The following is a 16,887-nucleotide window of genomic DNA, read 5'->3' on the forward strand; positions in this document are numbered from 1 at the left end:
AAGAATATCAAATCTAAAATATATTTTGATTTGTTTAACACTTTTTTGGTTACTACGTGATTCCATATGTGTTATTTCTTAGTTTTGATGTCTTCACTATTATTCTACAATGTAGAAAATAGTAAAAATTAAGAAAAACCTTTGAATGAGTAGGTGTGTCCAATCTTTTGACTGGTACTGTATATAATTATTATTATTTTGTCATTTTTGTTGGTATTTTTCATTTTTATTTTGGGAACTCAGTCAGGGTCTCTACTTACTGTTGCGCATTAGAATAGTAGAATACACAAGGTGCAATTTTGAAATGTGGTTGCGGATCAACGGTTTTTCTCTTTTTATGTCACTGATAGTCACTCAATTAGCCCATGTCAGACAAAAAAAAAATGTTCTATCTAAACTTAGAAATCATGGTTGAATTACCGGGCCGTGGGTCCCGCATTGATTTTGTTAGTCAGTCTCACTCAGATATCATATTAAAAATTATAATAATAATATGCCATTTTAGCAGACGCTTTTATCCAAAGCGACTTACAGTCATGCGTGCATACATTTTTTTTTGTGTATGGGTGGTCCCGGGGATCGAACCCACTACCTTAGCGTTACAAGCACCGTGCTCTACCAGCTGAGCTACAGAGGACCACAGCAAACATTTCTCTCCACGATATGGCAAAATGTGTAGAATTGCAGGAAATTAGCTGTAAAACAGCACATTTTCCTCTCAACCCCCATAGCAAAGTGAGTAGAATTGCATGAAATTAGTAATAAAATAGCCAAATCTTCTCTTTGCCCCATGGCAAAATGTGTAGTATTGCAGAAAACTCTCTTTAAAACTGCAACATTTTCTCTAAAATGTGTAGAATTGCACGAAATGAACTTTAAAACGTACAATGGTTCTCTCCGCTGTCAAGAGGGGGGCCACTAAAATGTTTTGCTTGCAATGTGTGTGTGTGTGAGTATGTGTGTGTGTGTGGGGGGGGGGGTTACGGATGTGGGTATGCAGACCCTCAAGCAACTGCGGCCTCTCATAATGAGTTCCGATTATTTGTGGCCCCCACCCCTATCAAAGTTGCCCATCCCTGGTCTAGCTGGTCAAGCTACTCTGACTAGCATGGTCTAGCTGACAAAACCAATGCCCATCCTTATTATATTTCCCAGCATGCTCTATTGTTGTTTGATCTTTAGAATGGTTTGTTTCAATATCTGTGTTTTTGCATGTACATTGATTAATTAATTAATTAATCTTATGCTACACAAAATAAATAACATACATTTTTCTAAACTGATTCAAACTGTTAGTTGGATTTATTGCATCTGTTAATGAAATGGTTGTTCCAGTTTAGATGGTTTAGGTAGTCTCATTAATGTATCTTTCTAACCATGGAAGTCATTCTGAAAGCAGTGTGTGGGTGAATAAAAGTTCAAATTGTTGGCTATATCCACTTTGGCTGGATTCCAATAGGAATTAATGTCACTTTGCAAGCCAGGCTAGAATAATGTGAATTGCATTCACCAGCATACCAGTATCACCAGCAGTATCACCAGCATACCAGCATCAAAGTGTGCAAAACACAGCGAAGGCTAGTCACCTGCAAAACCAGCACTCACCAGCAGGGTGACTATTTATTGCAAATATTTCTAGGGCTTCTATCTGTCTGTCTGATAACAGATGTAACATGTTACACACATGGGCATTGGTCCTGTGAGTTAAACTCTCCTTTTTTGAAAGGTAACATTTGTGATGGGATTTTTCTCTTATGCTCCAGTGCCATCAAGTGGAGCTACATGAAATTACACTGAAATAAAACTTTTGTTAAATCCTCTCAAGTGTAGAGACCACTTTCTGTACATAATATTCTCCTTAATAGGACTTCATGAGAGCCATTACGCAACATCACATAATTGTGTAACAGAAAGTGAAAAGCATGATGGATATCAATAAAAACATTTAAAAACACAACAAAGAAGCACCTTGATTGGGATTAAGAATGTTCCACTCAAAACTGCAAACACCATCCCTCCCAACATTCACACACACAAACACACACTCATGACTCACACACACATTCACACTTCGTCGATAAGTGGTAATTTAGTATATGGGCTCACAGAAATCAATGCCTTGTAATCAATTGCATTTGCCGGTTAAATTGAATCAGTGGGGATTACTTGACCAAAATGTGGAACATCGCTTTGGCTCAAGAGATACATTCTGTTATGGGAGAATACTAATTTACTGGAAGGACTATGTGGGTCAATTTCACATTCCCTTTATTCAGGCCCTCCTTCTAATTTCTCTATTGATCGCTGACTCTGCCAGTACCTGCACTTCCATTTTTCTCATGAGTCATATTCATGATGTGGTTAATATTGGTACCTTTCTGTTTTCACTTCTCTTTAATAACAAATCCAAGGTTTTTTATTGCTGTGGTGTTTATTAACAGCAGCACACTTACAAATGGTATCAATCACATTAGCAAACATGTATATCCTGTAAACAGGGAATTTGTTTGTATTCCTCAATAATCTTCTCCTTATTTACACTAAATCCCCAGTGCCCCAGCTAATTGAAGCCTAACCATCAGTTCCAGACTTACAGAGATCGTCGTTTAAAGATGCACTCCAGCTTTTTGTTTTACTTTTCCTGTTGAAAAACAATATCCCATGTATAAACACAGTAATGTAAGTACACACACTTAAGGGTAAAGAAGCATGTTTTTTAGACACAAGTGCAAACTTCATGGAGTAGGCCATTCAATAAGTTGGTCTGATGGTGCCCTCTGATGTGAAATGTACAGTTAGTCAATACATGGAAAAACTAAAAATCTATGACCACTTCTGATATTCAGAGACAGAGTCAACTATCTTGGGAGATATTAGGGATAAGACTACTTTTCTCCTATTCTTGCCAGCTATCCTTCATCATTGAATCACATTTCGGAGAGAGAAAAAGTAGGCTTTGGCCTAGAAAAAGAACCAGTTTTCCCCAGGGCATATGAGGCTCACAGGCTGGCACATAGGCAGAGAGACAAGTAGCCCTGTAAGAAACCTTTAAGTTTTAATTAGCATCAGGTATTATATACAGGAATTACTAGTTTTTAACTGTCATAAATAACTCCATCTGTATCCTAGGAGACACCCTTGAAGTATATAAATATTAATCGGCATCATTCACGCAAACACTTGTTTTTAGTGTATCATGTTTGAATGGGAAGGCCATTTTAAGGCTGTGTGATTAGTTGAAAAAAAGTAAAAAAAATTACCAGCTGCAAGCAAGCCGGTACATCCTTATCTGAACCTGAATGCAGGGTTTGATCTCTGACAATGTATTCCTAATGACAATGTGCTGTTGAATAATATTGTGCTTTTGTGTCTTTGCCAAATGTATAATCCTGCGTTGTGTAAAACAGTTCATCCTGGGTCATTTATTTAGGGATTAACCATGTAGCAAAGGAGGCTGGTGGGAGGAGCTATAGGAAGACGGGTTCATTGTAATGGCTGGAATGGAATCAATGGAACAGAGTCAAACATGTGGTTTCCATATGTTTGATGCATTTGGTACCGTTCCATTTATTCCATTCCATTGAGCCCGTCCTCTTATAGTTCTTCCCACCAGCCTCCCCTGCCATGTAGGCAACCCCTTAACCAGAGCCATGTAGTCTCATGACCCAGACTGACTCCTAGACTGGGTCAACAGGTGGGTCAGTCCCTCTACCTCTTTCTTGGTAATGTGCAACAGAAACATTGTAGTACAGTACTACCTAAACAAACTCACTGAACAAACATTGCTGTGGCAGATGTAATTAAATGTACAGGCATTCCAAGTGAGAGGATTAAGACTAATCCTTTGTTTTTCATGTGTTCCCTGTGTGCAGTTTTACTGTCTGACTGTAAGCACTGCAGTCCCTGCCACAGGCGTAGGGCGGAACAAGACAATGGCTGCATCATCATTATATGGAATGCAGTTTTTGCTGGCTAGATAACATATAACAAAAATGATATAGAAACAAATAAATTGTGTTTATAATACTTTTGGACAAAGCACTGGATTGGCCATAATCCTCCTTTCGTAGTGATGTTATGCCATGGCTGGGAAAATACATTTTATTTCTGTTGTGTAATATTTAACTGCCTGAACAAGCCAAGGACCTAGCCAAGAGCTGAATAATCAACATCAACAGCTTTGGAATGAGCTAAGAAGATTGTGGTGAGCCATTATTTCAATAATTTTAACAAACGCCTCATTAAAGAATACATTAACTGACATGGTTTGATCTGATCAGTAAATGGGACTAAATTCTCAGAGGGTGTGTCATTTTTAATTCTGCAGTGTCTTGATAGGTGAAAACTTAACCTGTGTCAATGGGGCACCACACACTTACAAGTCATGCATAACATATGTAGCCTATATATGTCTTCATGTAGTAGCCCAGGGGCGGACTGGGACCAGAAATTGTCCCTGGCATTTCTTACATACCGGTTTCGTGATTATGATCTTGTCTCATCGCTGCAACTCCCCAACGGGCTTGGGAGAGGCGAAGGTCGATGTCATGTGTCCTCCGAAACATGACCTGCCAAACCGCGCTTCTTAACACCCGCTTGCTTAACCCCGGAAGCCATCTGCACCAATGTGTCGGAGGAAACACCATTCAACTGACGACCGAAGTCAGCCTGCAGGTGCCCGGCCCGCCACAAGGAGTCGCTAGAGCGCGATGAGCCAAGTAAAGCCCCCCCCCCCCCCCGGCCAAACTCTCCCCTAACTCGGACGACGCTGGGCCAATTGTGACCCGCCCTATGGGACTCCCGGTCACAGCCGGTAATGACACAGCCTGGGATAGAACCCCAGGCTGTAGTGATGCCGCAACACTGTGAGGCAGTGCCTTAGACCGCTGCGCCACTTGGGAGGCCACACCTGTCCGATTTTTTTTCTTGAGACCCCACACATGGCCCATTTTTCCCCTTGAGGCCCCCATTATTAGTCAGATAATGATTATGTTGCGCTAAAAACCCAAGTTAGACAGGCCCACTGGGCTTAAAATGAACCGGCCCATCTGGCATTTGCCCGAAATGCTAGATGGCCAGTCCGTCCCTGTAGCCTAAACATGCCATTAGCAGCAGTAGTTTCGACTACTATTATTATGCAAAATAACATTGGCCCATCATCTAGGCCTATTTTTTGGGGCAGTCTTATGCAATACATCATTATCTAGGCCATTACAGATGTAATGTTAAAAAACTCAAATAAGCCTACTCATCATATCTCTCTATATTGTTAGTAATACAATGTAGACCTAAGCTATGTTGGAAGAAGGTGCATTGCGCTTAGCAGGCAACGATATTGATGATAAACTTACAATCTCAGAATCGAGTAGCCTAATGTCTGGAAATCTCTTGCCTATTGATCACGTCTCGCCTATTGATCAGTCACAGTGGCTGCTCTGATTGGCCAGGGTGAAGACAGGAGGAATGTGATTGGTTAAGCGAAACGGTTCACGCGAAGAATCAAAAGCTGAGGGCAAGAGTAGTACCTCAATAAATAGCGCGTGAATGTCTCGATAGAGAAGTCGTTAGCGTGTTGCGTCGAAAAGGGTGATACGTTTCGGATGGAAACAAATGGGAGGTGATTTTTCCGACACTTCGTTCAGCGTGTTTCTCTTTTCTTCAAGATAGTTTTTGCAGATGGCCTTTATTGAATTTGGAGTGAATTTTCCGTAAGTATTCTATTTGCCTGTTAACTTTATTTTCACATTACTACCGCATGATTTTGTATTGGTTGTTTATTGCACAAATTATCGACTGATGCAAGCTTCAAGTGCGACCTTGTTTGGTGGCACTGGCCACATGTCACTCTGACCCATGGTCTTAAAGCTGAATTCCGTGGAAATTCACTGGCTTTTTGTGGTGCCGCACTGGTCATTTTACACGACCGACAACACCTGTCTCTAGATGTCTATGTCAGTCATTCCTCGTGTTCCAACCTAACTTGTTTTATCTTAAGGTTAGTTGATTTTATTTTATTTTAGTTGAGGTCTTAACAAAAAGTTACATTTTAGAATGAATTGAGTCTTGACGCGCCATGGCTACTTGTATTTTTGATTTGATTTATTTGTGGGTTTTTAATTATCTTGGGTGCATGCTAGAACATCCTGACCTAACCAACTTTCAGCTTGATAAATTATTTCATGAATTTATGAGACGAGGTCTAAGGGCATTCCATAGCGTCTGCATTCGATAACTTTTGGTCTTATGACTACCTGCTAGAAGCTATAATCGGTAGACTGCTCCGATAGGCGATGCAAACAGCAGTTCTCCAAACAGTGAACAAGAAACTAGTTTTTAGATGCTATACCCCCCCTTTTCCCCAAAAATCTAATATGGATAGCAATGTTTTGTTCTGTCTTAGCTGACACACGTTTCCTTATTAATGACATAGTTAATGAGGTCTAATATTGGGCTACAGATTGGTTAAAAATGGCCCATCCCCTCAAGCATTTTAAATTCTCAGCTAAGTCTAACCTTATCCTCATCAACCTTTTTCCCTTCTTCAGAGCGCTTCATGTGTTTGGAGACCACTCCATACCACAGCAGTCAGCCATGCCAGTGGACCTTGCCATACAACTGTGTCTGAGCCGGAGTCCTCCCATCTGTCACCTACTGGGTGTGTCTCCTCTAAAGGCCCTGAGACCTCCCTTTCAGACAATAGATTTCCAGACTCTCAGGGCAGGCCTCCGCACTGCACCGCCCTCCTCTTCATCCTCTTCCTCCTCACCAGAGTGGTCAGAGTCTAGGAGCTGTGTCCACAGGAACAGTGCCAGCCCTAAGAAGAAGCGCGTGGTGTTTGCTGATACTAAGGGGCTGTCTCTCACTGCAGTGCGACTGTATATCCCAGACAACTCCTTGTCCCCTTCCACAGCCCAGGGGGCTGACTCCTCTTCCTCCTCCTCCACCCCTAGACCCTCCTCTTCCCCCAGACTGCAGAGCCTGTGGCCAGGTCCAGCCGTTGGGCAGCAGCGCTGGAGACTGCGTCTAGCCTTCCCCCAACCCACAGCAGACTTTACGACATTCCACGCCCGTCTGCAGGAGGCCCTGGTGCAGCTGGAGAGCTGCAGCGTGACCGAGCGCTCCCTGAGTGGCACCGTGCGTGTCTGCAATGTTGGCTTTGAGAAGGCTGTGCACGTGCGGGTGACCTTTGACTCATGGCGGAGCCACCGTGACATCGCCTGCTCCTACCTGCAGCAGCGCTACAGTGACTTTAAGACTGATGCGTTTGCCTTTGACGTCCCCCTCCACCAGAACCTGGATCCCAGCAAGCGTCTGGAGTTCTGTGTGTCCTTCCGGCCAGGCAGCGGGGCCACACCGCGTTGGGACAACAACAAGGGACAGAACTATAGGGTGTGTGTGGCTCCTGACGGGTCAGGTTACAACCAAGCCCAGGCCCCGTTATGGCGCTGTATCACTGCCTCCTCCCGCGTCCCCCTAATGGCCAAGGAGCGGGGGAACCAGCCTGAAGAGCCCCATGTACCCTGATTTCTCCCACCCCTCAGAGGCCTTTATCAGACAGAATTGGGGGTGACTGGAGAACTTTCTGGTAGAGGGAATTGCCCCAAGTCTGGTCAGGAAATGAGCCAACTTTGCCAATCTGATTCTGGCTGCCTGATCTTGGCAATGGAGCTGGACAAACTCTTGCCAAGAATATATGCAATGTTTAAACCTGTTTGAATTTGAATAGAGGAAGTGCATCACTAAATGTAATTGACTCAACTGAAATGGAATTGAACCCGTCTGATGGTAGAGGTTTGGAAGACCACAATGTTTGCTTTTGTAGTGGCCCTTAATTCTACTGCTTAACTGGGCCCCAACTAAAATGTGAAATAGATTTGCACTACTCGTGTACTTTTCATAGAATACAGCCCTGTGCTACCCATAACTTATTCCAGATCACCCAGAGGGGAGTTTCCTAAGCACCAAGATCATAATTTTATCTTATTTATTGGTTTTCATAGTACTAAGGCTGTGTTTAGAAGCAGCCCAATTCTGAATTTTTTTTCACTAATTTGACAAATCAGATCCGATCTGAAAAAGATTGGCTGTGAAAAGATCTGACGTGATTGTTCAAAAGATCAGAATTGGGCTGCCTGTCTAAACGCAGCCTATGATGCTTCTTAAACTCTTCCCAGAGTTAGTTTTCAGGTGTATATTAGTACTGATTGCACACAAAGGCCCTTCCAAGAAGGCTGAATGTTCTTTATAACTGCCATGCAGACTTCTTCAACTTCAGCCATCAAAACTGGCCTTTGAACAAATTGAATGTGTGCCTTGAGTTATTAAACATTAGAAAATAATATTGTGTTCACTCTGATTATTCTGAAACTGCATGGCTAGTAAAACTGACAAATCATACCACCACCTACTGTATATAGGTATCAGAAGCCCTCTAAGCTCACCTCTAACATGGCTAGTTGGTATACAAAGGAAAAACTAATTTGAGGCTAATTCATGACACATTTGTGTGGAATCATTAACTTTCTGTCTGACTCTACCATTAATGGAATAGTCTTTTTGTGGAAAGTAGTGATAAAACTAAGCAAATGTTTTGTGCTGTATGCACCAAGTCTGGAACCAACAGGACCCTGAACAGCTTCTACCCACAAGCCATAAGACTGCTAAATAAAAGTTAGTCCAGGTAGCTATTCGGTTAACCATTTAACTATCTGCATTGACTGTGCACAAACTCTTTTGACTCATCACATACGCTGCTGCTACTAATTACTACCTGTCACTTTATTCCTAGTTATATGTACATACAGTATCTACCTCAATTACCTCGTACCCCTGCACATTGACTCAGCACTGGTACCCCTTATATAGTCATGTTATTGTTACTCATTGTGTATCTTTTATTATGTGTTTTTACTTTTCTATTATTTCTCTATTTTCTTTATCTGCATTGTTGGGAAGGGCCTGTAAGTAAGCATTTCACTGTTAGTCCACACCTGTTGTTTACGAAGCATGTGACTTAACGCTTTTATTTGATTGATTTAGATTTTCTAGATATGCAGTTTGTCAACGTTTCCGATTCGAAGGGCTTGTTCTTCTGCTCTTCACCAATAATGCCTTGATCACACTCATTGTGCCAAATGGTACACCGCATCATCTGCATGTGTGTGCAACAAAAGTTCAACATTCACCTTCTGCTACCAGTTCTGTCAAGCCGTCTATGCATACAATTTGATGCATACGTTTGATTAATCCAACGTATGCACCACACAGAATGCACAGACTCTGCAAGGCAAACGCAGCGTTCCATTGGAAATGAATGTACTTGTGGTGTACCAAAATGCAATGACGCTGTAGGTGTGATCGAGGCGTAAGGCTCAGTTCCCTGGGTTTCTTCCTATCTGCTACATGCATTCCAAACAGCCTGTGTCAGCAGAGGATTTTCTGGGTGGAGGAGTGATACACACACTGGCATGCCTCCCCATGAGCCTCCTTGACTGGCACGCCCACCTGTCGTCCTCGGTCTTGTCGACAGTACTCGTGGAATGCTCTAGAGCCCCAAGCAACATGAACATCAACTAGGCACAGCATTCGGTTGGTAACCATGGCAGCCTTAGAGCCCGTGTTTACATGCAAAGGTGGAGGTCACCGTGTTGGGGATAGGGAGTGATGTGGTGACAGTGTTAGTCTGCCTTTCATTTACATTTTACTCTCGCTTACTCACTCCTCCCTTTTGTCTTACTCACGCCCTTTCTCTCTAGGTCTATAATGTCCTGGGACCGATGCTTTTGTGAATAGTTCCAGGTAGTTGAATGAAGTCAACCTGAAACTATTGTGTGTGTGTGTGTGTACTGTTCTCGCATTGTATGGTCATCATGAAAGGTAATGCCATGTGTCCCACCTTAATGCTACTCACATTCCTGACCCCACCCTTATTGCTAGCACTTCACTGTGGTGACAACAGGAGGAAGAGAGGGAATGGCTCTTTTGTCTGGGATGGCCTGAGCAGACGAACAGAGAGCTGGTCATGTTGTGTTCCACAGTTTGGCAGGTGTACACACGTTTTGTGCCTATTCCTCTCAAAGTGCCAGACTTGTCACTAGTAGGAAATATGAAGACATTGGTTCACTACTGGTGGTTTGGGCTGAATGTTGCCCTGTAGAGCAAGGTTTCTCAAACTTTGTCCTGGAGCCCCCCCTTGATGCACGTTTTAGTTGTTGCCCTAGCACTACATAGTTGATTCAAATGACCAACTTATCATCAAGCTTTGAATATTTGAATCAGTTGTGTAGTGCAAAAACCAAAATGTGCACCCAGGGGGGCCCCAGGACTGAGTTTGGGAACCTGCTGTAGAGAACAATATTTGAATTATAATCTTCTTCCCTCCCTTTCTTTACTTCCAGAGTGACCAGTTATCTAACTAGAGAAAGACAGTGACACTGGTGTCAGTTTCTCAATCTGTTTTATTCAGTTTAATTTACATTTACATTTTAGTCATTTAGCAGATCTGTTACTCCGTTTATCTTCCACACCATCTAAACGAGAAACAAATCCCAGAGTAGAACTAGCTGTGATTCATGGAGTGACGGGCTGGTAGGTCACAACCAGATATAGGAAACGACCGGTAGCAAACCCCAACAGGTGACAACCAGATAGATTAAACTCAAAAGGCATTGCATGAGTCACAACTTGAAAAAATGAGGTGGTTTTAGCGGGGGGAAAGCAATTCAACAAGTCATACATTGCACTGAAGGTGCTATCTGAACTATGTTTTCAGGTTCCTCTGTGGGCCTTACTGGCAACTGCTACTGGGAAGGTGCTCGTGCTCAGGGTTCCAGGGGCTCCTGGCGAAACAGTCCGCAGCCTTCCTGTCACACTCACAGATGAACATCTCACATCCGTCATTGTTGCCTGAGGTTGTGAGAGAAAGAACGATAAGGAGGGTATAGAAAGAGAGTGAAATGGAGAGAGCAAGGTAAAGAGTGTAATGAATATCGTGGGCAGTACTGTATGTAATGTAGTATAAAGCTAATCATTGTGGTGTATGAAGTGAGGGGAGGGGACTCTTTGGAGGTACTCACTCTTGCAAGTGACCTTTCTGAGGTTCTTGTCACAGTCGTAGGCATAGGACTCAGTGTAAGGGTTGTCAATGATGGGCCAACATTCATCGTGCTGCATGGCATCAGAGTAGCACCGGTCATGGACCTCACAGCACCTGTAGGATGATGCCATAGAACACACCAACTCTGAGACAAACTCATACTTACACACACTGCCAGAACTTTGGCAGCAGCAATAAGCAACAAAGAACTCAAACTTTCAAGGAAAACATTAATTGATGTCAAGTCAACATAGATTCATTAGTGGTTGGGATAGTGTGTGGACTGGAGTGGTTTTAGCCCTATTGACATATTTATAACCATTGTCCCTTGACCCTTAACCCCTAACCTGTCCAGTTCGTCCACAGGGGTACCAGAGCCTCCCTTGCCACAGTAGCAGCCGTAGTCAGCATAGTCGAAGATGGGCCAGCTATCAGGCATAGTGCAGAGGATCATGTTTCTGAACTGCCACAGGGCCCTGTAGTTAAGGTTGGTTGCCTGGGCTGTAAGAAAGGTTTGAGTTTATTGATTCTTGTTCACAGAAAACTGAAGAAATACAGAATTTACACAGGCTAATAGTTTAAATAATTTAAAATGTTTTTTAGAAAATGAGAACACTCAAATACAAAATAAATTGCATAAATAGAACACAAGACACTTAACATTAGAGGGAAAATAAGTAAAGATGGAAACTGATTGTTAAAATGTGATTGTTAAAGATGATTATAAAGTATGAGCCAGAGCAGATGAGTGAGACACTAATGCTGCGTTTAGACGAGGGACGCAAAACTGTCATACCAGTCAGCATAGCGGGATAAAGAACGCAAGAAAGATGGTGACGGCAAAAGCAAGCCAGCGCAATAAAACAGATATTTCACCGGATGTATAAATATGACGCAACCACTTGGCGTTTCCATTCACTACCAAATATAGTAGTGAGAGGGAGGAAGCCCAGTGGCCGGCAGTGGGAGAAGATGGATTTTGGCAAACATTCTGCACATTTTCTCATTGATGAAACATTTGATCTCAATATCGTTTTCTGTTCCCAAAACTAAAATATGTAACGAACAGAGTGGATAAAATTTTGTAGACTTTACCCTTTGCTAAAGTTTCAAAAAATTGCATTTTTTAGGAGTGCAAAGGTGAATTTAGTTATTGCATACGCGCACTTCACAGAGTAGGCGTACCCTAACGGAAATATGCCGTCTACCTCGTACCATGTAAACGCAGCATAAGATTAGTAAAATCTGTGTATGTAAAGATACGTACAAATCTGTCAACAATTTACCCCTTTTCAATTGACGACATATTCACAAATATTGGATTATGCTAATGATTATGTTGATCAAGACCTATCCATGACAAAATGCAATTGAAACTGTTGCAGGTAAATTTGCCCGATTTATAATTAGATTGTATGAAGCTGCTACTCACCAACAGAGAGGCCCAAAGCCACAAGGAATACTGCTTGGAGGGTGTTCATGTTGCCAGCCAATGAGAAGTGAGTTTCTGGACCTAAACCTCTGCATTGGGGTCTATTTATATTTCCTGTAACTCAGCGACCTTGAGGCTCTTTCACAGACAAACCTTGGGTCTCCCATATATGTGCATGGTCCGCAGGTACAGAATACCTGGCAGCATTTACCATATGTGGCAGCATATGCACAGGCACATGGAAAATCCCACGTTCTGGTGCTCTGGTGATTTGGATTTCATGTACTTTAAATAAAATTGGTATTCCGTTACATATAATTATCTTATGTCATTATTGTGACTGTCTTATGTAGGTCTACTCATAGTACAATTTGCATTCGGAAATTGTGTTGCCATTGAGACAGATTAGTGCACAAATATACAGTAGGCATTCCCAGAATATGTGCAGTGTTTGTGATTTGCGTATATAGTGACAATAGCAATGTGTGTGTGCACGATGCTCAGCATATGGAAAAACATACATTTTATTAAGGCCACAGAGTTGTGTATACAGTCAGGTCCAAAATTATTGGCAAAAAGACTGTATAAAATACACTATGACCAAAAGTATGTGGACACCTGCTCCTCGAACATCTCATTTGGAGAACACATTGGGAGGGATCTTAGACCATTCCTCCATACAGAATATTTTCAGATCCTTGATATCCTTCGTCTGCGCTTATGGACTGCCTCTTCAATACAAACCTCAGGTTTTCAATGAGGTTCAAGGTTTTTGGCTAAAATGTCCTGGGGCCTCATTGTCTCCCGAGTGGCGCCGTGGTTTAAGCCACTGCATCGCAGTGCTAGCTGTGCCACTAGAGATCCTGGTTCGAATGGGGCGGCGCACAATTGGCCCAGCGTCGTCCAGGGTAGGGGAGGGAATGGCCGGCAGGGATGTAGCTCAGTTGGTAGAGCATGGCGTTTGCAACGGCAGGGTTGTGGGTTCAATTCCCACGGGGGGCCAGTATGGATTATTTTATTTTTTTAATAATAAAATTATCACAAAAAAATTGTATGCACTCACTAACTGTAAGTCGCTCTGGATAAGAGCGTCTGCTAAATGACTAAAATGTAAATGTACATTTATCAAAGGTGCTACTTGGTATTTTTACTTAAGTACTTTACACCACTGATGATAGATTAATGCAATGCTTTTACTATAAAGGAGAACTTTCCACCCCTACTATTGTCCACGGTGGTCTACGAACCCACAACCTTATGGCTCGCAGCCCTGTGTGCTATCAAGCATTCATCCTGTAATGCTTACAGGATGAAGAACAGTTTCTAAAACTGCATATCTAACGTTCTGGTCTGTCCAGAAAGTGAAGGTAAATGGTAGACATGTTCTCTGCTATCCACTTTGTTTTAATTATTATTTTGGGTATAGGGGAGTGTCACTTGTTTTGTTTTTGTTTTTTCAAGCATTCAGGGAGGGTTTAGGTAAAATATATTTAGCTGATGGGAGGGCCATCCATTTTCATTTCAGAGAGGTCCGATTTTCTCCATGTAACCCTTATTATAAATAACATTCACTCCCCAACGAGAATTCCCACTTTGTGTAGGCCTATGTGCTGTGAACGTGTGTCTCAAAGTGCATAAAATAAATACAAATCAAATAGGATTTTTTTTTAGATACATAGATGTTGTGGATGTATTAAGAAAGAGATGGTGTGACTTGTCTGGGAAGAGGGGCTGCATGTCCTCCTGCAATCTCTGCCCAAGGTCTCTGTGTCCTTTTCACCCCCAAAACGTGTACAGGAAGAAAATGTCCACATTGCTTGGGGGAGGTCTTTTTTAAACCTGACATATGGCTATCTTCACACTTTTAGAATGCCATCTGGCTCATTCCCCTGTGCATGTGCATCAACAATATGTAACCAAATACTTGAACTTGAAAGGATACTAGCATGATAACACTTAAATAGATTGACAATACTGTGGAAATCAAATCAAACGAAGGGGAGGAATAAATTCTGATTAGATCTCCCATATGTGACACTCAAATTGATAGTCAAGGGGCTATCAATTTAAGGCTATGCCTATCTAGGGGCTTTATTTCCTATATATACTGGTAAACCCTTTCAGAGATATTTCAGAGAAGACAACACACAATCAGAATGCTATAAAATCAATTATCTTTATTGGGATAGAAATCTAGCACAAAGAAATAAATGTACACAACATGGTCCAAAAGGGTTACATTAAGAGCTTCATTTAATCAATTTACATTTAGCAGAGGCTCTTATCCAGAGAAACTTACAGGATAAATTAGGGTTAAGAGCCTTGCTCAATGGCACAGATCTAGTCAGCTCAGGGATTCGAACCAGTGACCTTTTGGTTACTGGCCCAATGCTCTTAACCGCTCGGCTACCTACCACGATCTCCCACTCTACTAGTCTGTCACCCCTCTGAGTTCGTCCCTTGGATTCACATGTAGGGAGCTGTTTTGACCATATATAGTCATTTAGAAAATATACACAGCACTATCTAATGGAAGAGAGTCCTATTCATCTACTTAGCTACTACTATTTAAATAAAACATTTGCACTGAAACACAAACTGATATAGCTGGTGAAGCATAATGGTAAAATACAAAGGCCAGGCACACAGGCCAAATGGCAAGTAACAGGCTGAAGAGCAAAGCACAATGAAAGGTGGAAAAAACCCACTGGCAAAATCAATGATTACTGTACAGCAACACTGGTCCTTCCATCCTAGATCAAACATTGTATGTAGTAGAACACTATGTTCTACTACTTCCTGTTTGTTTGATGATGGGACTTCCTGTCATCAGGCAAAAGTTGAGTATCTCTTACAGGCCACAACACAACCCTTAGGTATGATCAGTCAGAATTCCCCACCACCCCACCACCACATAGTGCCCTCTAAGCTCATCACTAAGCTAAGGATCCTGGGACTAAACACCTCCCTCTGCAACTGGATCCTGGACTTCCTGACGGGCCGCCCCCAGGTGGTAAGGGTAGGTAACAACACATCTGCCACACTGATCCTCAACACGGGGGCCCCTCAGGGGTGCGTGCTCAGTCCCCTCCTGTACTCTCTGTTCACCCATGACTGCATGGCCAGGCACGACTCCAACACCATCATTAAGTTTGCCGACGACACAACAGTGGTAGGCCTGATCACCGACAACGATGAGACAGCCTATAGGGAGGAGGTCAGAGATCTGGCCGTGTGGTGCCAGGACAACAACCTCTCCCTCAACGTGACCAAGACAAAGGAGATGATTGTGGACTACAGGAAAAAAAAGAGGACTGAGCACGCCCCCATTCTCATCGACGGGGCTGTAGTGGAACAGGTTGAGAGCTTCAAGTTCCTTGGTGTCCACATCACCAATGAACTATCATGGTCCAAACACACCAAGACAGTCGTGAAGAGGGCACGACAAAGCCTATTCCCCCTCAGGAGACTAAAAAGATTTGGCATGGGTCCTCAGATCCTCAAAAAATTCTACAGCTGCACCATCGAGAGCATCCTGACTGGTTGCATCACCGCCTGGTATGGCAACTGCTTGGCCTCTGACCGCAAGGCACTACAGAGGGTAGTGCGTACGGCCCAGTACATCACTGGGGCAAAGCTCCCTGCCATCCAGGACCTCTATACCAGGCGGTGTCAGAGGAAGGCCCTCAAAATTGTCAAAGACTCCAGCCACCCTAGTCATAGACTGTTCTCTCTGCTACCGCACGGCAAGCGGTACCGGAGTGCCAAGTCTAGGTCCAAAATACTTCTCAACAGCTTCTACCCCCAAGCCATAAGACTCCTGAACAGCTAATCATGGCTACCCAGACTATTTGCACTGCCCCCCCACCCCATCCTTTTTACGCTGCTGCTACTCTGTTAAGTATTTATGCATAGTCACTTTAACTCTACCCACATGTACATATTACCTCAACTACCTCAACTAGCCGGTGCCCCCGCACATTGACTCTGCAACGGTACCCCCCTGTATATGGGCGGCAGGTAGCTTAGTGGTTAAGAGCGTTGTGCCAGTAACCGAAAGGTCGCTGGTTCTAATCCCCGAGCCGACTAGGTGAAAAATCTGTCGATGTGCCCTTGAGCAAGGCACTTAACCCTAATTGCTCCTGTAAGTCGCTCTGGATAAGAGCGTCTGCTAAATGACCAATTATTATTATTATTATTATATATATATAGCCTCCCTACTGTCACTTTATTTTACTGTATATATAGCCTCCCTACTGTCACTTTATTTTACTTCTGCTCTTTTTTTCTCAACACTTTTTTTGTTGTTGTTTTATTCTTACTTTTTTTGTTTAAAATAAATGCACTGTTGGTTAAGGGC

The 16,887-nt window shown here is 42.8% G+C and overlaps 2 protein-coding genes across 2 annotated transcripts; one reads left to right on the top strand and one right to left on the bottom strand.

Annotated features, from left to right (window-relative positions):
- The first annotated feature begins 5,559 nt into the window (after positions 1 to 5,559).
- On the top strand, positions 5,560 to 8,332 carry LOC311099684 (protein phosphatase 1 regulatory subunit 3C-like). The gene is made up of 2 exons (XM_084140402.1): positions 5,560 to 5,708; positions 6,546 to 8,332. Exons 1-2 carry the CDS (start codon positions 5,677 to 5,679, stop codon positions 7,522 to 7,524), a joined length of 1,011 nt encoding a protein of 336 aa, XP_083996528.1. The 5' UTR covers positions 5,560 to 5,676; the 3' UTR covers positions 7,525 to 8,332.
- A 2,454-nt stretch (positions 8,333 to 10,786) lies between these two features.
- Positions 10,787 to 12,576, bottom strand: LOC311099723 (phospholipase A2, minor isoenzyme-like; the record flags this gene model as incomplete). Its single annotated transcript, XM_084140461.1, has 4 exons — positions 10,787 to 10,905; positions 11,076 to 11,209; positions 11,443 to 11,596; positions 12,528 to 12,576. The coding sequence occupies 4 exons, from the start codon at positions 12,574 to 12,576 to the stop codon at positions 10,787 to 10,789; spliced, it is 456 nt and encodes a 151-aa protein (XP_083996587.1).
- Between the last annotated feature and the right edge of the window lie 4,311 nt (positions 12,577 to 16,887).

Source organism: Coregonus lavaretus (assembly GCF_964263955.1).
Source record: "Coregonus lavaretus genome assembly, chromosome: 24".
Classification (NCBI taxonomy): Eukaryota; Metazoa; Chordata; class Actinopteri; order Salmoniformes; family Salmonidae; genus Coregonus; species Coregonus lavaretus.